Below are 21,100 nucleotides of genomic sequence, written 5' to 3'. Positions count from 1 at the left end.
CGCTTTTGACAGTGTGAAAGCCCTCCTCAGACATGCGCCAGTGTTAGCGGCCCCCGACATGGCAAAACCTTTTAAGCTGGAGATAGGATGTACAATCACAACCAGAGACTGATGCGGTGGGCGCTCATAGTGCAGGAATACAATCTTAAAATACAGCATAAGAAGGGGGTGGACAACCTGATTGCGGATGCCTTATCCCGTGTTTGAGAAAGAGGAAAAGAAAAAAAATAATAAAAGAGAGAAATTTGTACACACTGTGTGAAATGTGTATGAACGTGATTGTGTAATGAACATATTGTGTTTTCCTTCCTGAAAGAAGGGTGTTGACTCGGACGAGGGAGTCCAAGTCTTAAGGGAGGGGGTGTTACGGCCCCTGGCCTGTCAGTCCGGTGTTGGAGCATGTCTGCATGATGATGAAGAGTGGATGCAGCTGTGCCTCGCTGAGGAGATGACGATCTCCACCAGGAGCTGCTCTTCTCCTCCCCTCTCTCCCGCCGGGATTGGTCAACGGCCGTGCTGGGACTTCCTGGAAGGGGCGGAGCTTCAGGCACAAAAGCCGGCAGTCTCCGTCACTCATGGCGACTGTGTTCTTGGGCATGCAGTTCGCCGGCTTGGCTAAGACTATTCTATGTGTATCCCTGTGTGGGTTTGTACTGGCTGGAGTGTTAGAGTTTTTCCTTTTGACAGACGTTTGGTTTAAAGTAAAGACTGCCTGTGATTCTCGGTTTGTACTTTGATATTTGGTTTATAGGTGGTTTTTGCATTTTTGTTTATATTGTTGTTGTTAGATAATACCCTCAGTAGGAGGAGGTTTAAGTTGGTTATTGGTAATTATTTGTTTTGTATAATATTACTGTTAAACCTGAGAAAGGACACTTTATGTTGATTTTGTAACCGGACATGGTATATTTTTGTTTGTAGAAATTCCTTTTGTTAGTGTTATTGGAACCCGGTAATTGTACTTTTGTTTATAGGAATTTTGTGTATTGAATAAATACGTTTATTTTATACCATTGTGGACGTCCGGTCCAGTTTTGTTACTGACCCTTATCCCCTGGACAGAAAGGGGTCATAACAGTCACGGCGTTGTGTAGAGGGTGTGAAGGATCTTCCATTATCTTCGTCAGCTTGTACAGAATTCTTTTTTTGATGATCAACTCCAGCTGCTCCAGAGTTACTCCAAGCACAGAACCAGCTTTCTTGATCAGTTTGTTAATTCTTTTCAAGTCTCTGGTTCTGATGCCGCTGCCCCAGCAGATTGCTGCAAAGCTGATTGCACTTTCAACAACAGACCTGTAGAACATTTGCAACATTTTGGTGCAGACGTTAAAAGATCTCAGCTTCCTTAAGAAGTAGAGTCTGCTCTGACCTTTCTTGTAAATGTACTCAGTGTTGCTTTTCCACTCAAGTCTGTTGTCCAGCTGAACTCCAAGGTACTTGTATTCCTCCACCACCTCCACCTCCTCTCCCATGATGGAAACACTTCTATGTGTGTTCTTGTTCCTCCTGAAGTCAACAATCATCTCCTTTGTTTTCTTGGTATTCAAGATGAGATGATTGTCACCGCACCATTTCACAAACTGACCGACCAGTTCTCTGTACTCTGCTTCTTGTCCATCACTGATACACCCAACAACTGCTGAGTCATCAGAGTATTTCTGCAGATGACAGAACTCAGAGTTGTACTGGAAGTCTGAGGTGTACAGCGTGAATAGAAATGGTGAAAGTACAGTCCCTTGTGGTGTTCCATAATATTACACACACTGAGCACCAACCTATTGATTGCAATGAGACAGACTAAATTAATAATGTCTATATTTAATATTATAGATAATAAAGTGTATTTACTACTATAATTACTATAGTATATTGTACTTAAAGAAGAACATCATAAAAGATCAGATAAAACCTTATTAATCCCACAACAAGTAAATTTGTGTGTTATTAACTCAACTACAGAAAAAGAGGGAGAAAAGCAGATTAAAAAAATAAAAAATACAAATATTAAATACAAATGCAATAGAATGAAAACTATATACCACAGTAACTACCACAGTTAGGAAAGTGTGCTTTTGCAAGTGCTTTAACGGATTAAGTACAACTGCAGATGAAGAGGTGCTGTAATCAGAAACAATATTGTTTAGGTTTCATGTGCCTTATGCGTGTTTATTTAAAGTATGTAAAGTCCAATTAGTTTATTATATGATATATGATATTGACGATATATGAGTTGACTTACAAAGTTAAATTTCCACTTCACATTTTTTAATTGATTACAGTTAATTTCTCGTCAATAAAATGCAGAATCTACATTAAAGTGGTCTGATTTCATTCAGGAGTTACAACATACAAATGACTGGCCAGTAGTTCCTCACACCCACCCACATACCCTTTTCTAAGTGGAATTATTTTAACTCACCAAAAGCTGATCATAGGCCCTTTAATTGTCAATAAAAGAAAAAAAAAAAGAAATATTACACAGGATGCTGTAATAATGACCCTGACACCACCTGCTATAATAATGAACCTGGTACTACTGTTGTAATTATAAGCCTGTTACTGATGCATTTCTGGCTCAGAATCTCGGGAAACACTGTATTATGGTATTTTAGAAATACATGTAAATGTGTCCGATCAGATAATCTGATTACTCCTACTGTAGATAGCTGATTTTGATTTTCAAGTAGATACACTCAGTGTTTTTATACTAAGTATAAAATAAGTATAAAGTATAAATAATAAAAAATAATAAGTTACCTGAGAAATTTAATATTCAAGAAAAATAGATGCTGTTACATACTTAGCTGTAAATGAATTAATAATGAATCAGATTTAACCAAAATCAAATCTAAATAGGCTGTTGTGAATCGAATCGATTCAAGAAATTAGGGACGATACCCAGTTGTAATTTACAGGTGAATGTTATCCACGTTGAAGAATGAAAAGATCTGAATTAGACAATATTTCAGCAACAGAAACTGATTTTGGATGCAGGTGACACAGAAACCAGTTGTGTTTATACGGCAAGAATCTCACCGAGCCTTGATAAGTTACGCGAGAGTAGGGTCACATCAAGCTTCATTGAAATAGAGGACGTATATAACCATCTATCGGCAAGATTTTTGAAATATAATGAATTAAGTACATTCGAGTCGATTCAAATTGATTAACAAATTTTTGAAATCCCAGCCCTATGGAGGACGACAAAAAAAGAAAAGAGACAGGAGATAAGACAAGAATCAAGATAAGACTGCGTTTTAATGGCGGGAGAGAGTTCCCTGTGCAGGTAGGATGAAGATGGATGCCAAGTTAGACGTAGATAGCCGGTGCATCACTGAGAAAATCTGCTAAAGTTACATAGTGCAACTTGTTCAACATGAGTATTTGATTTCCTCCATTTAAACATAAATTTAACAAAGCTTGGTTTAGACCAGCACATTAATCATTCATTTTTCTGTTCCAGAAGACTTCAGCGTGATCCAGTAAAACCATAACATATATTTGGACAATAGAAGGAAAGGTGAGTTATCTGTCCTCAGATAAAATGTTTTAAAAATTACAGCAGCTCATGTTTTATCATCATTTTCTAACTTTTATCATTGCAAGATCAGGTGAAAATGGCTCCTAAAAAGCGAAAAGCTGAAAACATCACACTGGACATCAGAACATTTTATAAGAAGAAAAGTGTAAGTAGCTCAGTTAGTAATGTGGTTCTGTTATTGGTTTAAATTGATCATGTACTAGAATAGCCTGAATTATCTGCTGATTGGTGTGTTTGTGCATCCTTTCATCAGGACATTCCTGTCAGCGGAACACCAAGCACAAAGCCAAGACAGATGACCACTTCTCAGGTGAGCTCTTATGTCACTGGGAAGTCACTGCAGACATCTTTTATGTTTGTTAGTGCCAGTGCAGCTCAGCAGACTCCTATGATGCACAACAACTTTGGTTTAAAGTTTCTCCTCCTCCTTGGATGCTGATCAGCTCGGTCCCTCTCTGGAGTTTGGGCTTGGAGGTGAGCATCTGGTGGCTGGGCCTATGCGCATGGGATCTGATTGGACTTAGCCTGAAGGGTAACATGAGCCCACCTTTCTGTAGGCTAAACGCCTGTGGGAGGGGCTGTAGGAGTTGGGTGCTCTGTGACCTTGGTGGTGGCCTAAGGTGAAGACCCTGGTGATCCAATCCTTTGCTTCAGAAACTAGCTTGAGGAATGTGGAACATCAGCTTTCTGGCAAGGAAGGAGTGCGCAAGGTCCAATGGTTCTGGCTAGGCGTAGTTAGACAAAATTTTAATCTGATTTAAGGAAAAGACAGTACAATTACAGCAGCGCTTAAAGTATTTGATTTTATTTATTCTGTTGACAACTAAAAACAATGTACTGCCCTTTTTTATCAACCTCTGTAAAGCCTTTGACTTAGTGGACCACTCATTGCTAATGTGTAGCCTAGGTGAAGTAGGTGTGGCTCTTGAAACTCTGCTTTTTTGAGAAGCAGACAGAACAAACAGAATATTTCAACAAGTAATACTCTCCAAGGAACATAAGGAGTACCTCAGGGGTCAGTGTTAGGGCCACTCTTTAAAATTAAATTTTCCAAAATGTGTCCAAAGCAAAAATTCATTTATATGCTGATGATGCTGTGATGTATTGCACAGCTCCAACCCCAACCTAGGCACTCACCTTGGTGCATGTTTAATGCAGTTCAGCAAAACTTTACAATTTAAAACTCCTGCTAATTAAATATATAACCAAAGTCATGCTTTTCTCAAATGCCACAACCACGCCACAGAACCTGCCCCTAATTTTCACTTTGGAGGGTTTGCATACAGCACTTGTATCATGTTATTGAGTCCTTGGTTTTTTGATAGACAAATCTCTTTCTTTTACCCCACATATCCAGAAGCTGGTACAAAGGTTGAAACTGAAGCTGGATTTTAATTTCAGCTTAAAACCCTGTGTTTCATTTGAATTTAAAAAATGACTGGTTGCTGCTGCCTTGATGTCAGTCTTATATTATGGCAATTTTCTGTACATGCATGCCTGTTCTTGGATTCTACATGCTCTGAATACTCTGTGTCATAGAGCTTTGAGATTCATCACAAACTCTACATCACTTGCTCATCACTGTCTATTATACAAACATGTTGGTGAACCTCTTTGTCTATATGAAGGTTAAGACACTGGCGTTTTCTTATTTACAAAGCTGTCGCTGGTCTACTACCTTCCTACCTTTCAACTCTTCTCCAGCTGAAGCATTCAGCACCGTATAGTCTTCGCTCGCAGGAGTTATTATTCTAAGTCCCAAGGCTGCAAACTGAGATGGTCAAAAGTTTATATGCTATATTTGTTTATATGCTGCCCCCTTTGGCCAGAACGAATTGCAGAGAGACTTGAAACTTCATGACCTGGGGTCATTGGATCCTTTTAAGAAGCTACAAAAAAGTTAGATCTGATTTGAGATGTTCTGCTTGATTTTAGGAATTTTAAATTGTTATTTATTTCCTAATTTGTACTTTTTTGTTTTTAAACTTTTAGCCAGTTTGAATGTGTTTTGTTGTGTGGTTTTAAAGTTTTTAATTGCTTTGCTGCTGTCTTGGCAGAACACTTTTGAAAAAGAGATTTTAATCTCAATAAGATTCTTAGATGTTATTTTTAAGTGGTTGCTGATCCTTAGATGCATTCTCTGCTTGCTGTGAATAATTTGACCCTTCTTTAACAGACTGACATGGATGTGTCTTTCCACATGATTGTTTAAGGAGAAGCTACTCATTGCATCAGTTGGGGTTAAATAACTTGTTTCCAAGATGGAAAGACTGAAAGACTCACGCAGTAGTTATACAATAGGAGGGTCCTACCTAGTTGCTTAGTTAAATCCAGATGGCAACCTCTTTTTGGCCAGGATGTATATTTCTAAATCTGATAGGAAACCATGAAATGTAACCCATTCTGACAACCTTTCAAGATCTAAATTTGTCCTTTACTTTACAGATGCCTCAAATGAGAGTAAAGGAAGAACAGGAAGCTGGAGTTTTAGTGGTGAGTATATTCTGATACCCAACATGAGCAGTGTTTTTTATTATAGGTATTAATTCTGTAATTTGGCCACTCTGCTTTCCTACAGAATGGACACACACATCTCTTTAAAATGAAGTTTGGCTCAGAAGACCGTACATACAACATTTCCTGTGATCGACCACGAACATTGCTAGAGGCCATAAAATCACATTTAGGGGAGGAATTTAATGAAAAGATTAAGTGTGCTGATGAGAACATCATCATTAAGCGGGGCAAAGGGGATAATTCATCTCTTGTTGCAACACATTTCCCATGTTCTTGTCTTCGTGAAGGTGAGTGTCTGACCATACGTGCATCAACAAAGGTTGTAGAGGCCCAACGCAAAAAAAAATACCAAATCCAAGAAAAAGAGAGGTATACTGTCTTCTACATAGACAAGGAAGGAGGGAAAGATTCCAAATCCAAAGCAAATCAGATTTTTAGATGCAGTTATATTGCTGAGGAATTCAAGTATTTCTGTGTTTATAATAATAATAATAATAATAATGGATTAGATTTATATAGCGCTTTTCAAGGCACCCAAAGCGCTTTACATTGTGTGAATCCATTATTCATCCACTCCTCACTCATACCTGGTGATGGTAAGCTACGTGTGTAGCCACAGCTGCCCTGGGGCAAGCTGACGGAAACGTGGCTGCCAGTCTGCGCCTACGGCCTCTCCGACCATCACCGAACATTCATCCACATTCATACACCAGCGATGCCAACACTGGAGGCAAGGAGGGTTAAGTGTCTTGCCCAAGGACACAACGACAGATGACTGCGGGAGCGGGAATCGAACCGCCGACCTTCCGATCATTGGACGACCTGCTCTACCGCCTGAGCCACTGCCGCCCCATGCGTTGAAAGACATGACGGTGGAGGAAGCGCTGAAACAGGACGGCCGCTTTGTTGATAATCTTACAGGTTTCCAATTGTCTAACAACAGTGAGAACAATGATTTTACCAAATGCACAGAAACTGTCAAAAGACTTCACAGAGGACATTATAAGATATGTTTACCAAAGCAGGGACAATCAAAAGGAAAAAATCCAAAACAACAGACAAGCAATCAGCAACAGACACAGCAGAAAAACCAACATGAATTAAATGATTCTCAATGTACAGCCGTTAATGATTCTCAATGTAGCAGTGAAACAAGAGAAGTCTTAAAACTAGCACGTGAGAACAGTATAAGTCTAAAAATGGCCGCCGAAAAAACAGACATCAAAATCAACCTCAATGAGATCCAAGAACTTCTGCGTCAGCAGTTTCCACAACTGAAGGAACTGATGGAGAAAAGGTTCCCTGGTCAGTCCTTAAAGAAAGCACTGAATCTGCAGAGGGAAAACTTTGGAAAGATCCAACAGGCTTTTAGTGAAGTTCACAGAGTGAGGGAGCTGCTGGACCTCAGCAGGTCTGTTCGTCTGTTGATGGTACATGACAAAGCCTCCTCTCTATCAGTACAGGGCACAGGCTTTGTGCTGTTTGACAACTTCATCCTAACAAATGCCCACTTGTTCGACCCCTGGGCTAAAGACGGAATAGAGAAGTGGTGGGAACATGTTAAGATTTCTGCCGAGTTCAACTTTGAAAACCCTGCTACTGAATCAAGAAAGAATCTTGAAGCCAAGCTGTTTGGTGGTGATCTTGAACTAGATTTTGCCCTACTTGAGCTCGTTCCTGAGAACCTAAACACTGGTCAGGCAATAGAGAAAGATGAAGTACCTCCAGGGCTTCTGAAGAAATTTGGTCCATTGCCCATGGATGGTCATGCCTGTCTTATTGGGCACCCAGCAGGAGGAGTTAAAAAAATGGATCCCACATGTGTTATTAGGAAAGAGGAACGTGACCAAGCTGTCAATCAGAATTTAGACAGTTACAAGGATTATATTTTCACCATCTATGCAATCAATCAACGAATCAAAGATGACCCAAAGGCAGATATTTGTGTTACCTATAACAGTTTCATGTATCACGGTTCCTCTGGTTCCCCAGTGTTTGACGCTTATGGCCGGGTCTTTGGTTTGCATACTGGCGGCTTTTTCTTTGGCTATCCAAAGCCTAATGAGAGCGTGATAGAGTTCGCTTTTCCACTGCTTGCTATATTTGAGAAGCTTGTGAGTTCTCAGGAGAAAAAAGGAAATTATGTGTTTTTGAACAGAGTTCTGGTGGAAGCAGAAGGGAACAGATACCTGGAAAAGATAATAAAATCAGTGGTCGGGCCGAGAGAAAACGAACATGAGGTGCAGGAAAGTGAACCCTAGAGTTGTGCAAAACCTAGATATCCCATTCAGTGGAAACACTTGGAAATCACAATTGTACTTTTTCAAAGTTTTAGTTACTTTTATTCGAAAGACTGTTTATGAAACGCTACTTATGAGAGAGATAATGAAAGCTGAGTTATTGGATTCTGGAGATGATAGTGGGCATGAGTTGGGTATTCAGATCACATCTTCCTCATGTACAAAATCAATCTGCGTGCAGATTATTCCAAATTAGAAAGCGATTAGAGATGTTAACACAGAAACTCTTCAGATTTAAGCCTTTTACATGCTCCACGCATGAGAAGCGAGAGCTTTGTTCCTGTTTTCGAGGTCGTATGAACAAGAATAAAGTTTGGTCAGTTCAAACTCCACCAGAAGCTTTGTCCTCGATGGAGCAGGGATTAATATGGGGGAGGCAGGGGCCTGTTGGTTTCATGCTTTGCCTGTGGCAGGGCAGGGTTGTGCACCCAGCTATTTCCGTGTCTTTATATTCCATGTGTTGTAACAAATTTAGTACTTTCCCACTATATCGATCAGCAGTTAATTAAAACTATCCGTTCAAGCTTTTCACTAAACGCTTTTCTGCATTAGCCACGCCCACCTCAAATGTCCGATGTCCCAATGACGTCAATTTGTCCCCATGGCCTCAAAAACAAGACAAAGTTCTTGCCTCTCATGGAGAATGTAACAGGCTTTAGTCTCTGACACCTGCTGTTTGATTCAGACTTACAAATACAACTTTGTTATCTCAGCTATTCGAAATAGTTCATTTTTTAGTTTATGGACCTTTTAATTGCTTGATTTGAGGCAATGAACTGGATTCCAAAATGTTTTTTGGAAAATGATTTTTGCTGAAGACCTCTAAGGAACCGCTGCTTTAATAAATGATTGTTGCTTTTATTGATCTGATGCTCACATATTGTCACAAATGAGGTTGTTGTGGGACTTTCACTTCTCTGATCTTTTACTCTTTTTAAGTAACACTTTTGAACCATCTTGGTTGTTTCTCTTGTTTTTCCTTTTTTTTTTGTCATTTTACATCAATGACAAATTATAAAAATGCTTTTATCTGGACATAAATCATGAAATATAGGATCAATTTAGTATTGATTGACATGGAAAAGGGTGAAAATGTAAGTCTGTGTTTCATGTTGAAGGGGTCATGAATTATACAAAATTGTTCTCTTGGTTAAAGCAAATATTTACTATGAAGCTCTATGCACTTATCCAAACTCTTTCATTAGTTTGATTCTGTTTATTGCCTTATATTGTTTTTCCCTGACAGGATATTTCAAGAAAACTTTTACCAACCTGGGTTTTAAGTTGGACAGTGATTTTAAATTGGACAGCCAAATTAGAGCTGTAGTTAAGCCAAGCTTTTATCATTTAAGACGGTTGGAAAAGGTAAATCTTTTCTCTACAGGCAGCATTTTTAAATCGTGATACATGCTTTTATTTCATCTTGGTTAGATCTGTAATGGACTTTATGTAGGAGTGAGTAAGTCTGCAGCTGGTGCAGAACGCCACTGCAGGATTTTTAACAGGCACCAATAGAAGAGACCATGTTACCCTGTCCTGGCTTCACTCCACTGGTTTGTTTTAAAAAAAAATTTTATTTGAATTATTTGACAGGGACATTGTATTTGTACATAGTCAGAAAATTTTGCAGCTGATACCAAATCTCTAAATGGCCTCTCCCCGCCTCACCTCTGAGCTTCTTCATCCCTGCTCACCTTCTCGGTCCCTGAGGTCAGCCGACCAGCTGCTCCTGCAGGTACCAGGTCCAGGAGGAAGCTCAGAGGGGACAGGGTCTTCTCTGCTTCACAACTGTGGAATAATCTGCCTTTATACATCAGAGAGGTTCCTTCACTGTACATTTTAAAACTCTTTTTAATACACATTTTTGTTCTTGGGCTTTTAATCCCAGATGTTCTTATGTCTCCTGTTTTTATTTGTACTTTTATAATGATTGTATTTGTGTGCAGCACTTTGTTTCAGCTGTGGTTATTTTAAAGTACTTTATAAATAAAGTTGACATGGTATTTCCAAATGTTTGAATAAATCTTCGTATCTTTGTCTTCCTGGATTCTATGACTGAATTTGGATTTATGCAGACTAGAGTAAATCTTTCTTCGGTTTTAATGTGACCTTGACCCTTTTTTAACAGCATGCTGCTTTATATTTAGTGCTTTTTTTCAGTAATTGTTTGAAGTGAATAATTTGACCAAATGAAAAAGTAATTAACAATGAAAGGAATGAAGAACCATGACAAACATTTATAAACTAGTGGATGGTCTAACCCTGTGGTTCCCAAACCTTTTCTGCATGGCCCTCTTTTTCTTTTGTAGTTGAAACTCTTGTTGTTTGATCATATTTTGGACATTGGTAGTTTGACAAATTTGTCCATGTTTTGCTAGGAGTGTTTTATTTGGCCTCAGCAGAATAAAGACAAAATTAGACTAAAACTTCCTAGAATAATTTCACAGCTACGAGCTCTCTGTTCTGGCTGTAATTTAGTTAACAGCTCCCTCTAGTGGCCATTTTACCACACTACATGCAAAAAGTCAATCATACATGACATTGTTCACACCTAGGCAGATTTTCATTTAAATTAAACTTAATGTGAAAATTAGTGTATGCTGAGGCAATGTGTTAGAACATAAAACATTTTTACTGTTTTGATCCTAAAAGTCCCACATTCAAGATTAGTGGTAGAATTTATTTATTCATCAATGAATGAGCAAATTTAAATTTGCAAACACAACAATAATACAGTTCTTTTAACTGTCTTTTAAGTTTTTTATGTCTCTGATATAAGCGCTCAGCAGCACAGTAGCTTAGATGCTTGTCTCCCATATGATAGTTTAGCTCCACATAATCCAGATCAACTCCATCAGTCACACACCTTAATGAATAAAACCTGTTCAAATCTAAAACCTATAAGAACAAAACAAGTAGAATTTGTTCACCTGAAGAAGACTGAGCTCTAAAATTCCTGAGCACATCTGCTCCAAATAATTCTCACCTGAAATACTGCGTTCACCAAGGGAGCTTAAAATATAAATCACACCAAAAACATGCCATATTTTCAATGCTGAAACTTTATAGACTTAAACAAAGAAAACAAACATTTTGTATCATTGCATGAAGGAAAAGTAAATAAAAACATAATCAGCTGTACACAGATGGTACCACTGTAACCAGGTCATGTTCATGAAGTATTATGTTTGCTTCAATGTCAAGTTATCATCAGTTTGAAAAACATAACTTCTGCACAAAAGTCCATTTATGCTCCACGGCGATGATGGAAACGAAGCATTTCGTCTGTCTCCTCCGTTCTTTACATGTGTAATTTGGTCCACTTTTAGGGCCTTTGCAGATGCGTACCCTGATTAAGAAAACAGTATTTCCCTTAGAAACTGTGGGGCAGTGATGAGCTGTATAGCCAACATGTACCAGAAAAAGAAACAAACAAGAAGAAGGAACTACAAGGTTTTTAATGGTCATACAGACCACTGCCATCTACTGCATGTCTTCTTTTGTGTCTCTTTCTGAGAATTTACATTATCATGATATTTTTCATTGTCTCCATGTTTGTTGTCTGAAGCTGATGTTGGAACTTGTAGATCTGAACTCTGCACTGCCCTCTGGTGGACAGAATAAAAAAAAAATGAAATAAGATTAAAATAACACATTTGGTCCCCAAAAGTGCCTCAAGGGTTAATATGAACTAATTGGATCTGCAGTGGTAGACACCAACCTTCAAATTATCAATTTAATGCATCAACTTATTGAGGACAAAACGATAAATGTGTTCAGTAATGGCAAACTTGTTCCTCTCATTTCCTTCTGATCCTTTCTTTCCTTTTGCTCTCACTTATCTTCTCCTCTCAGAGCATTGCGTAGACTCCTCCAGAACTCCTCCCTCCTCTCCTCCTCCTGAGGCCACTCCAGGTAGGTGGTGGAGCTCATGAGTTTGCGCAGTTTGCAGAAACGTTTTGGGACGTCGTCCTTGGACAGCGGCTCCAAAAGGATCAAGATGGCTGCATCGCCTCCAGCGTCGAAGAGCCAGAAGTGTGAGAAGTCCAGCTCGTAGCGGCACCAGTCGGACTGGACAAAGTTTTCAGAGAGCACGAACACGGTCCGGCGGCTGCGTTCGATGGCGCTCATGATGTTGTCCACGATCCATTGACCAGGAAGGAAGTCCCGCTTGTGGAGACAAAGAGTCAACGGCTGAGGGGATGGTGGATTCCCAGAGTCGGCTTCACTGTAGCAGAATTAACAATGAGCAGATTATATATCCTCCTATTTCCTCTCTTTGTATTCTAGCACAAGAACTGCAGCTAGGGTAGTCGGTTGCTTCTGGGTAGTTCTTAAAAAACAAACGTGAACAAAGTGCATTAATTTTTTTTTCCTTCTAATGAGCCTTTTATAGTGTACATGCATGTATGTAAAATAAAGCGTTTTAAGAATTATCAGCACTCATAGAAGTTTGGCTGCAGAACATCTGATATCAACAGTCACTAAATGTTTAATGCTGCCATTGAAAAGCTTCTTGCAACCGTCTATAGATAGTTGATGCTTTACATTTGGGGAATCAAAAATTCTTTGAGTTATTCAATTGAAAAGAAAAGAAAATCCACAGTAAGCGTTACTTGCTTTGAGGCATCGCTAAATCTGAATAAATATTTTCTGCTAAGTGGTCAAAGTGTACGAGTTGTGTTAACATTTGCAATGAATTTGATTAGAAGTGCAATGGAGAACACTAGAGAAAATAACTGGAAGTCAGTAAAAAATTAAGAATAAAGAGTCAAAAGTTAAATCCATTTAAGTTACCAGAAACAGCAAAATGTCAGTGCTACAGCTTCTTAGTAGAAAGCCACCAGTTAGCTGGTTAGCTAGTTAGCTAATGTTTCATGTTAGCATTTAGATGTAAATCAGTTTGCTTGCTAGTCGTGATGGATGCTAATAAAAGAACATAGTCTAGCCGAGGTTGTAGAGCGGCGGTTTAATTTAGTCTCTCTGACCAAAGTCAAAACATAGACGTTACAAACGATTTTATTTTTTCCTGGTCCTTGGTGTTTCAGATGTTTCTGTACTTTAACACACCTAGGTGAAATGAATGGCTCATTTCAGCAATTCACTAAATCCGAATCAAGTGTGTTGCAGTTGGAAACATCTAAAACGCGCAGGGCAGGGAGTCCCGAAGACCAGGACTGAGAAACAGTGGGGTAAGATGTGGTCTTTACTGCTGTTATTGCAGCCTCCATTTTTTATTCATTGCTTATAACTGAGAAAAAAAGTAAATTGTTTTTTAACTGTTGACCTTCTTCTTGGTGAAACTGACTGGTGATTTCAAGCCTGGTGACTTCACTATGTTAAACTTGTGATGGACAACTATTTAATTTATTTATGCATTAATTTATTTTTTCAAGATTCAAGATTCAAAGATTCAAATATTGACTGGATTATTTATGCCAATCCTCTGTCAAACTATGTTAAATAAGAGTTTGACACTGTGCACTGTTCAAGCCTTGTTTTACAAAGCTTAAACTAATCTAACAGAAGTAAAAAGAAGCAAACTGTGTCATGAAAAGAAGAAAAATTGCATTTTTTTAACTGCACCATTGTATTAAAGACTGAAAACAAAACCCCAGATTAACATACCTATTCTCCTTTACTTCTATGCTCGATGTGTTTTCAGCTTTTTACCAACTTTCAGAGATTTCTATTATTTTTTTTTCTTAACACCATGTCCAAGAAGAACCTGTAAAGGCTTATTATGTCTAAACTTTTTGATAACATTATTTTTCAAGAAACATTCAGTTACTTTTTACAAAATGTATCAAGCTAAAATACTCACCATGGCTCCTCCAGCTCAGGTACCAAAAAGTTTTCCACCCAGCCAGCATCTCTTTCACTGTAGGAAACAAAGGCATCAAAGGACAGCAATGGTTCGCACCCTTCATCATTTCTACGTCGTTGACGGTGTTGGGAGCTTCGCTTAGCCTTGAGCCATGCTAAAGTCATCTTTAGGTACCAGAAGACGTGGAACCGCCACAGCAGGACGCTCACCACAATCCCCACAAACAGTGCACAACCACAGCTCACAGACACAAATAAAACCCGGTGGCACATGATGAGTGTAAGGTGGACTTGGCCCACTTTCTCCCCCTGCAGGCTGAAAGGGGAATCACAGATGTAGCTGTCCTCTCCATCTGTTAACGTCAAGTCACCTCCTCCTTTTAGTTGAGACTGGAAGAAGTTGACGAAATCACAGGAGCAGAAGAACTTGTTCTGACCCACTTGTAGGTTCTCAAGTCGTCCATATGACTGGAGGTCTGACTGGTTGAACATGTTCACGGCGTTTGACTGTGGAAAATAGTGAGTGTCACACTGGGGACCTCAGAGAGGACTGCAAGCAGAAAGGCAAAATGTGATTTTTTCTCACCTGCATGGCTAGCGTCTGCAGATTGGGGAAGAGCTGCCCATCAGGCAACTTCAGAAACTTGTTACCAGAGAGATGGAGCTCTCTCAGTGCCGGTAAGGGCAGAGTGAAGCCTTTGAGATCATTGTTGCTCAGATCCAACACCTGCACATAATGAAGTAAATATGAGTGAATACAATGTATGCATATGATAGGATGATGCTAGGTCATATGGGATGATTTCCTCATGGTCTTATCTCTCTACCTCCAGGGATTTGGGTAAACAGGGTGTGATGGTGGTAAGCTTGGCCCTAGAGATATTGATGTATCGCAGGGTGGAAGGCCATGGGCAGCTGGAAGGCATGGAGGTATAGCCGTTTCTGCTGATGTCCAGGTGGGTCAGTTTGGTGAGCTTGGATACCAGTCTGCTCAACTTGGACAACGACTGGACAGAGGTGGAGAAGCTTTAGAAATCTGAATACAGTGAAACTCTAGATTTAATTGTAGGTTTTACCTTCAGAACATTCCCGCTGATGTTTAAAACTCTGAGTTCCTTCAGTGTTTCATTTTTCTCACAGAGCGACTCTGCAAGAGTCAGGTCAGTCAGCAGGTTGTCCGTAACGTCCAAGTACTGCACGTTCACCAAGAGCTGGGACGATGGACAGGGCATCACATACACCTGAAGATTAAAGTCACAATTATATGAGGCAACTTGTCATTGTGCAGATGCTGGTTACTTACTGTGTTTGTCTCTTTTCTATAGTAAAATTATGTAATCTATGCTTAAAAATGTTTGTTTGAAACTTGTTTATTGTCTCATGAAAATTTTGGTCTACGTCATAGACTGTATATAAAAGATGGACAGAGCCTCTGTGATGTCACCCATAGGTTTCTGAAAAGCAAAAGTGAAGCTTGTTGGCCGGTTCCTACCATCGTCATTTTGGAAGCGTCACGCCTGCCGTCGCTCCCGGAAAACACAAAAATGGGCAAAGTGGCGGAGCTGAGAGGAGGGCTGTGAGCGTGGAGTGGATGATTGACGTCTATCAAACTCCGAGCTCCTTGTTGCTAAGAGCTAACTGAGCCAACTTGGATCTAATGTGAGCTAACCGGCTAATGAAGGCGCATTGTTAGCCGGCTAAAAACCATGTTTGTGCTACAGTCTCCTTTCTTGCTGTGGATATTGGATACCTGTCAATGAAAAGGACACACCTCTAATTATGCCGAATTTGAAGATTAAATAACATCAAAACGGATGAGTTAGAAAAAATTCACCCCCTCACAGTTGTCACGAAGGCAAAGTTGACCTATTAACCCTAAAATGGATTTTTGTACCAGGCTTTAAACATGTTTATTTCTGCTGTGAAGTTGGCCTTTTTTAACATGGGATTTGCTCTGTATCGGAGCCAGCCCCTTGCGGATGAGGGGTGAACTGCAATTTTTTGCACTTCCGCATAGGCTTCATATTTCACTGCTGGAGGTTGCTGCTTGGTCTATGTCATATGTTGATGGAATTCAGGTAAATGACAACAAAAGCGCTCCAAAATTACATTTGAGCAACAAATAAAGGTGTCACCATTAAAATAAAATAAGTTAAAATAAACACTTCACACCTTTGGAGCTCGGGCCTAATAAGAGTCCACAGGCAAGAAACTGAGAGATAGATGAAACCAGATTTAAAAAGGTTACTTCAAAAAACAGTTTGCAAGACTGACATCATTTTTTGACATCGTTTTTCCAAGAAGAGCTGGAAAAACCTCAAAAGTAGCTGGATTTCTGTACAGGGGACTTTGGACAATACCTCAGACAATGTGACATCCAACTGAACACAAAGTCCATAAACAAATAAGTTTCCATCCAGTGACATCTGTCTGGCCAGCCAATGATGGGAGAGTAGAGTCAATAATGACAAGGCCTTTGAGTCATAGTCAGAGGTCATCAGCAAAAACTCAGACCTCACTCTAAAAAGACACCAAAGTTTACAACCCAGGACCAAACCAAATCCTTCTGTTTGATGCAAATGTAATTATCCTATAAACTGATGTTAAAAATATGTAATTCTTGTTTTGCCTTGCATTGGATTAAATTTGGTGGAGAGTTGGCACATAAGCAAAGAAGTCTCATTATAGTTAGCAACTAATGCAGATTAAAGTCTTACAGAATCACAAAGTATTACAAAAAAAAAGAATTACAAAAAACCTAAACACTGTCGCACTGAGAACACACAAATAATATTTGTACACAGAGGATGCAGTTTAAAAACACAGAAGGCTCCGTCCATATTGTGTATGCTTATTTAATGCTGGGTAAAGTCCACTAGGACTCTTAGGGAGCTGGTGAGGTTGCTTGGGCTTCTGGTTTGGATGCTTCCTGGAAGCCTCCCTGGTGAGTTTTTCCAGGCACATCCCACTGGGAGGAGACTCTGCAAAAACCCAGGACACACTGGAGGGACGTTGTCTCTTGGCAGGCCTGGGAACACCTCGGGATCCCTCCAGGGCTTTCTAGCTTCGATGGCTGGCCCCGCAACCCATAAGTGATAATAGTAGCCAGGGTTAGGTCCAAACATGTCTGCTATCTGGGATGTGAAGTGAAAGCTGTTGTTCAAACCTTGAGTTTGGTTGTTTCTGTTTGTTACAGATCATGTTTAAATGTGTCAGTCTTTAGAGGATAAGTTAAACCTTTCTCTCTCTCTCTTTTATTTAGCAAAATAGCAGATTGGTGTTGCAGTGTTTTCTTTGATTTTACCATGGAGTTTATGACGGACACCCTCCTCGGGTAATTCAGTAGAAACTTCAGCTGTAGAAACGAGGTGAACTTGAAGACATCCAGGACCACAATGTTCCGGATGAAGAACTCATCGATGCCTTTGTGGTCAGTCCAGCTAGCTTTTTCCCAACTACCACCAACAAAAGAAAAAAAAAACTGTAACAGCATTCATGCAGCTGTCAATTCACAGGAAAGCTGATCATGTTTGCATTTCAGAATATTTTTACGATAGTTTTAAACAGTGTGAAATAGACTCTGGTTAGCAGTGTTCTATTTGCTTCTACTGTATGACGAAGGTGTTGGAACATTAACCATTTATTGCTTCATTGTTTTCATTCATTTATTCTTCATGTGTCACTTCCTGTTTACACATGACAACTGCTTGGTTAGCTACGACAGACTCCAAGCTAGAATTATTGCACTTGGTTACGATTAGGAAATTTCACAGTTTAGGTCTAGACATTTTCTAGTTTTTTACTTCAACATTTTGTTGGTTGACCTGGTTCTTCATGTTACTTTGTACACACAACTGTTGTAGATATGATATATTTAAAAGTAGGTCAAGATTTCTGCATAAACATGCAACCCATGTCTCATTTGTTTAAAGAAAACAGTCTTGACTAGCCATAATTTCTGGCCTGATTAGTCACAATCCTCTAATATAAGCTCTGATGAAATTTGAAACAGCATGTTGAATGTAAAATGACCACACAGATACAGTATAAGCCATCAACTTTAAAGATTATGTCCCAGAAAAAGATTAACTTTGAGGTTATTAATATCCACAAAATCCCTCTGTCATTTCTAGGTAAGGTACATATGTAATAGTAGTGTATATTTCAGAAAAAATATTTCAATATCTAAACCTCATACTTCATTTAATGAATTACAAAGGAAAGATATGCCCTTTTAAAGGCCTTCAAGAAATGTGTGTCAACAACCTGCTTTGTCACCATGTCTCTTTTTAGCAGCTAGTTTTAGGGTGGTTATCCCCAGTCCTGGTTTTCAAGGGCCTGTGTCCTGCAGGTTTTAGATGTTTGACTACTGCAACACACCTGACTCAAATCAATGGGTAATTTGCAGACTTGTGCAGAGTTTGATGTAAATCCTGAGTCATATGTGTTGCAGCAGGGAAACTTCTACAACCCTTGAGGACTAGGACTGATGAACTGTGTTTAGGGGGTAAAATGAGCCCATAGACTCTGCTCCACCCTTATTTTCCATAGAGTCTGCTTTGTTGAGATTTATCCTACTGCTGTAATCCACCATGAAAATACACATTTGGACAGAAATTACACTAAAGAATCCCAGAAAGACATTTTTTACTTTGTAAGAGAATACCGTACCTTGCCTAAAAGTTCACACTAGCACAAAAAGCTAAACCACACCAGCAATTTTATTCTAGAAAACCTAAACCTCCTTTGTTTGCGATTTCTCTGTAGAGCAGACTAATCTCAAGTGCAACTTGTTGTAAATCATGCATAAAACTGACCCAGGTTATTAAAACACTGCACCAGAGATAGGAATGTAAAAGAAACAAAACAGCCAGCCAGGTGATGGTAGATTAACCAAAATTAGGTTAAGATTTCTCCTCTACATATATGTACCAGCTTAATAGTTAATGGGCTTAATTTTCCTCTCCATTCCTCTGGTTAGTTAACATTTCTAGAGGCTAAAGTTAAGAACTGTTCATTAGACAGACAGTATTTAACTGATGATTTCAAGTTTATCTTTGTTAAGGTAGGTCCAGGTGGTGTACATTGATGCTGCACTTATTCACTAATGGGAAGTAGTGGTTAATTTGAGCTTTTCCAAGGTACATGGAACGCAACATGACTTGAAGTCAAAGTTGGGTGAAACAGAGATGGGGAGGTTGGAGGGGTGCTGGCATCCATGGGTTGATTTGGATGAGCCACACCTAAATTGACCAATCAGAGTTAACCACCAATGTTGATCCAGGAAGTAGTATGTTGTAGCAAGAAGGCACACCATCCTAAAAACCCTTTGTCTTTATAGAAACGATTAGGACCTTTATGATTTATTTCCAACTAATACAGAGTCAGAGGAGTTACAAACGGTGGGTCTAAAAAGAAACTATTGTTGACAGATCATGCAGATGTGCTGGTATCTCACCTGCCCTCGCCTGTCAGAGTGATGTCTTCAAAGTAAAGACGGGAGATTGGTACACCATCCATCACCACCAGAAGGTTGACCACAGACTCATCAGACGCAGATAAGTTACGGAAGGAAATGTCTCTGCAGAGTTTCATCACAGTAAATTAAGTATTTACAGTAAGAAGCCAACATTTCATGAGATAATGGTCAGACCTGATCCTCCTCCTGGCTGACTCTCTGAAGGGCTGAACAGACTCATTCGCGTTCAGATGGAGGTCTTCCAGAGTGAGCGGTGTCTCAGGGTATGACACGTCACTGAGCATCGCTGAGGCCAAGGTGACATTTTTAATGAAAGGACCATGGAGGCTTAAAGTAACATGACCCAGCGGCCAAATGTCAGCCAGCGTACCGGAGTCGTATCTGCAGGGAAAAGAGAGAGATGGAAGCAGGAAGATGTTTAACATTTGAGATCATTGTTTGGTTTATATAGAGGTAGTAATGGCAGTATCGACCTGTCGGCAGGTCGGTGCCGCCTCAATGAACATCAGCTGATTTGTACGTCACACACCGTTTAGTGGCACCTCTGGTGAAGACGGAAGACTACCGTTGAAACATGTCAGGTGTGCTTATAATAAAACTAACATAAGAGCTAAAACAGCTCTCATGTCTGCATGTTGACTGGGATTAAAAGGGTTGAGCTTCTACATGTAGTTCTACAGAAAAAACAAAAAGCTTGGAGTTTAAAGGGTTAATATTGGCTATTTAATAAGTTGTTATGTGTCGACACAACACTGGTTCATGTCTTCAGTTAGGAGCTTTTTTGTTTATTTTGTAATGATTCATATGTGAGTGCTAAGTAAAAAAGCAGCCAATGACCAAAGAAAAGCTGAAAAGCTGGGGAACTGTTATTCAAGACCACTTTAAAAGATCACAACAAAGTCTGGAAGCGAACTATGAAGAACCGAGGGCTGGATGAACACTGAACACAGGTCACACCTGGTCAGGTTATTGGCTTTCACAGTGAGATCCTCCAGCTGGGTGACTCCACTCAGATCTCCTCTCCTCAGCTCCTTCAAATCCGGACCTCCCAACGCCAGGTTCCTCAGTCTGACAAGCTTCTGAAACACTGGAGGAAAACCCAGGTGGCTGAAGAAGACCAAGGGAGAGAAGAAGAAGCTGCATTGAAACACACCTGAACATCAGGTTTAATGTGAGTGTTTCTGCTCAGAGGTCACACTCCTCACCTGTATGGGTTGTTGAGCAGGTTGAGCTGCTGCAGAGCTCCCAGCTTCCTGAACCAGGTATGGTTGAGAGCAGTCAGCAGGTTTTCAGACAGATCCAGCTCCTCCAGGCTCCACAAAGAGTCGAATGCAGACGGATAGATGGTAGAGAGTCTGTTACCTGGAGGAAAGTAGGATCTACATTAAATGCTGCTTTTAGTTTTTTTTAAAATTTTATTTAGCTGCACAAAATGCT

General features: G+C 39.7%; 3 protein-coding genes across 4 annotated transcripts in view; 2 read left to right on the top strand and 1 right to left on the bottom strand.

Annotated features, from left to right (window-relative positions):
* Nucleotides 1-3,528: 3,528 nt before the first annotated feature.
* On the top strand, nt 3,529-6,605 carry LOC121639423 (the record flags this gene model as incomplete). Its single annotated transcript, XM_041984635.1, has 4 exons — nt 3,529-3,686; nt 3,795-3,851; nt 5,987-6,034; nt 6,120-6,605. Coding segments are annotated over exons 1-4 (660 nt in total), but the record flags the coding sequence as incomplete, so codon positions are not given.
* A 273-nt stretch (nt 6,606-6,878) lies between these two features.
* On the top strand, nt 6,879-10,298 carry LOC121639420 (serine protease FAM111A-like). Its single transcript, XM_041984629.1, has one exon. The coding sequence runs from the start codon at nt 6,925-6,927 to the stop codon at nt 8,317-8,319; it is 1,395 nt and encodes a 464-aa protein (XP_041840563.1). The 5' UTR covers nt 6,879-6,924; the 3' UTR covers nt 8,320-10,298.
* Nucleotides 10,299-11,402: 1,104 nt separating this feature from the next.
* LOC121639415 (toll-like receptor 2 type-2) overlaps nt 11,403-21,100 on the bottom strand; it is a 13,380-nt gene continuing 3,682 nt past the window's right edge. Inside the window, exons 3-13 of one of the 2 annotated variants that reach the window (XR_006010156.1) lie at nt 20,869-21,025; nt 20,621-20,770; nt 19,838-20,044; nt 19,643-19,765; nt 17,489-17,639; nt 15,261-15,425; nt 15,012-15,191; nt 14,771-14,911; nt 14,183-14,691; nt 12,080-12,586; nt 11,403-11,966 (exon numbers count right to left, since the gene is read on the bottom strand). Coding sequence is in view for 1 of the 2 variants with exons in the window: in XM_041984626.1 (XP_041840560.1) it covers nt 12,193-12,586; nt 14,183-14,691; nt 14,771-14,911; nt 15,012-15,191; nt 15,261-15,425; nt 17,489-17,639; nt 19,643-19,765; nt 19,838-20,044; nt 20,621-20,770; nt 20,869-21,025 (2,177 nt within the window). In the remaining variant the exon portion in view is untranslated. Of the gene's footprint in view, nt 12,587-14,182; nt 14,692-14,770; nt 14,912-15,011; nt 15,192-15,260; nt 15,426-17,488; nt 17,640-19,642; nt 19,766-19,837; nt 20,045-20,620; nt 20,771-20,868; nt 21,026-21,100 lie in introns of both variants that reach the window. The other variant, XM_041984626.1, reaches the window with a different exon arrangement.

This window comes from Melanotaenia boesemani, chromosome 5 (genome assembly GCF_017639745.1).
Source record: "Melanotaenia boesemani isolate fMelBoe1 chromosome 5, fMelBoe1.pri, whole genome shotgun sequence".
NCBI classification, from domain to species: Eukaryota; Metazoa; Chordata; class Actinopteri; order Atheriniformes; family Melanotaeniidae; genus Melanotaenia; species Melanotaenia boesemani.
Note: the sequence above shows the minus strand (reverse complement) of the source record. Positions and strands in the feature narration are given on the sequence as shown.

Coding starts and splice junctions, on each gene's coding strand:
- LOC121639420 (XM_041984629.1), top strand. CDS start 6,925: ATGACGGTGGAGGAAGCGCTGAAACAGGACGGCCGCTTTGTTGATAAT.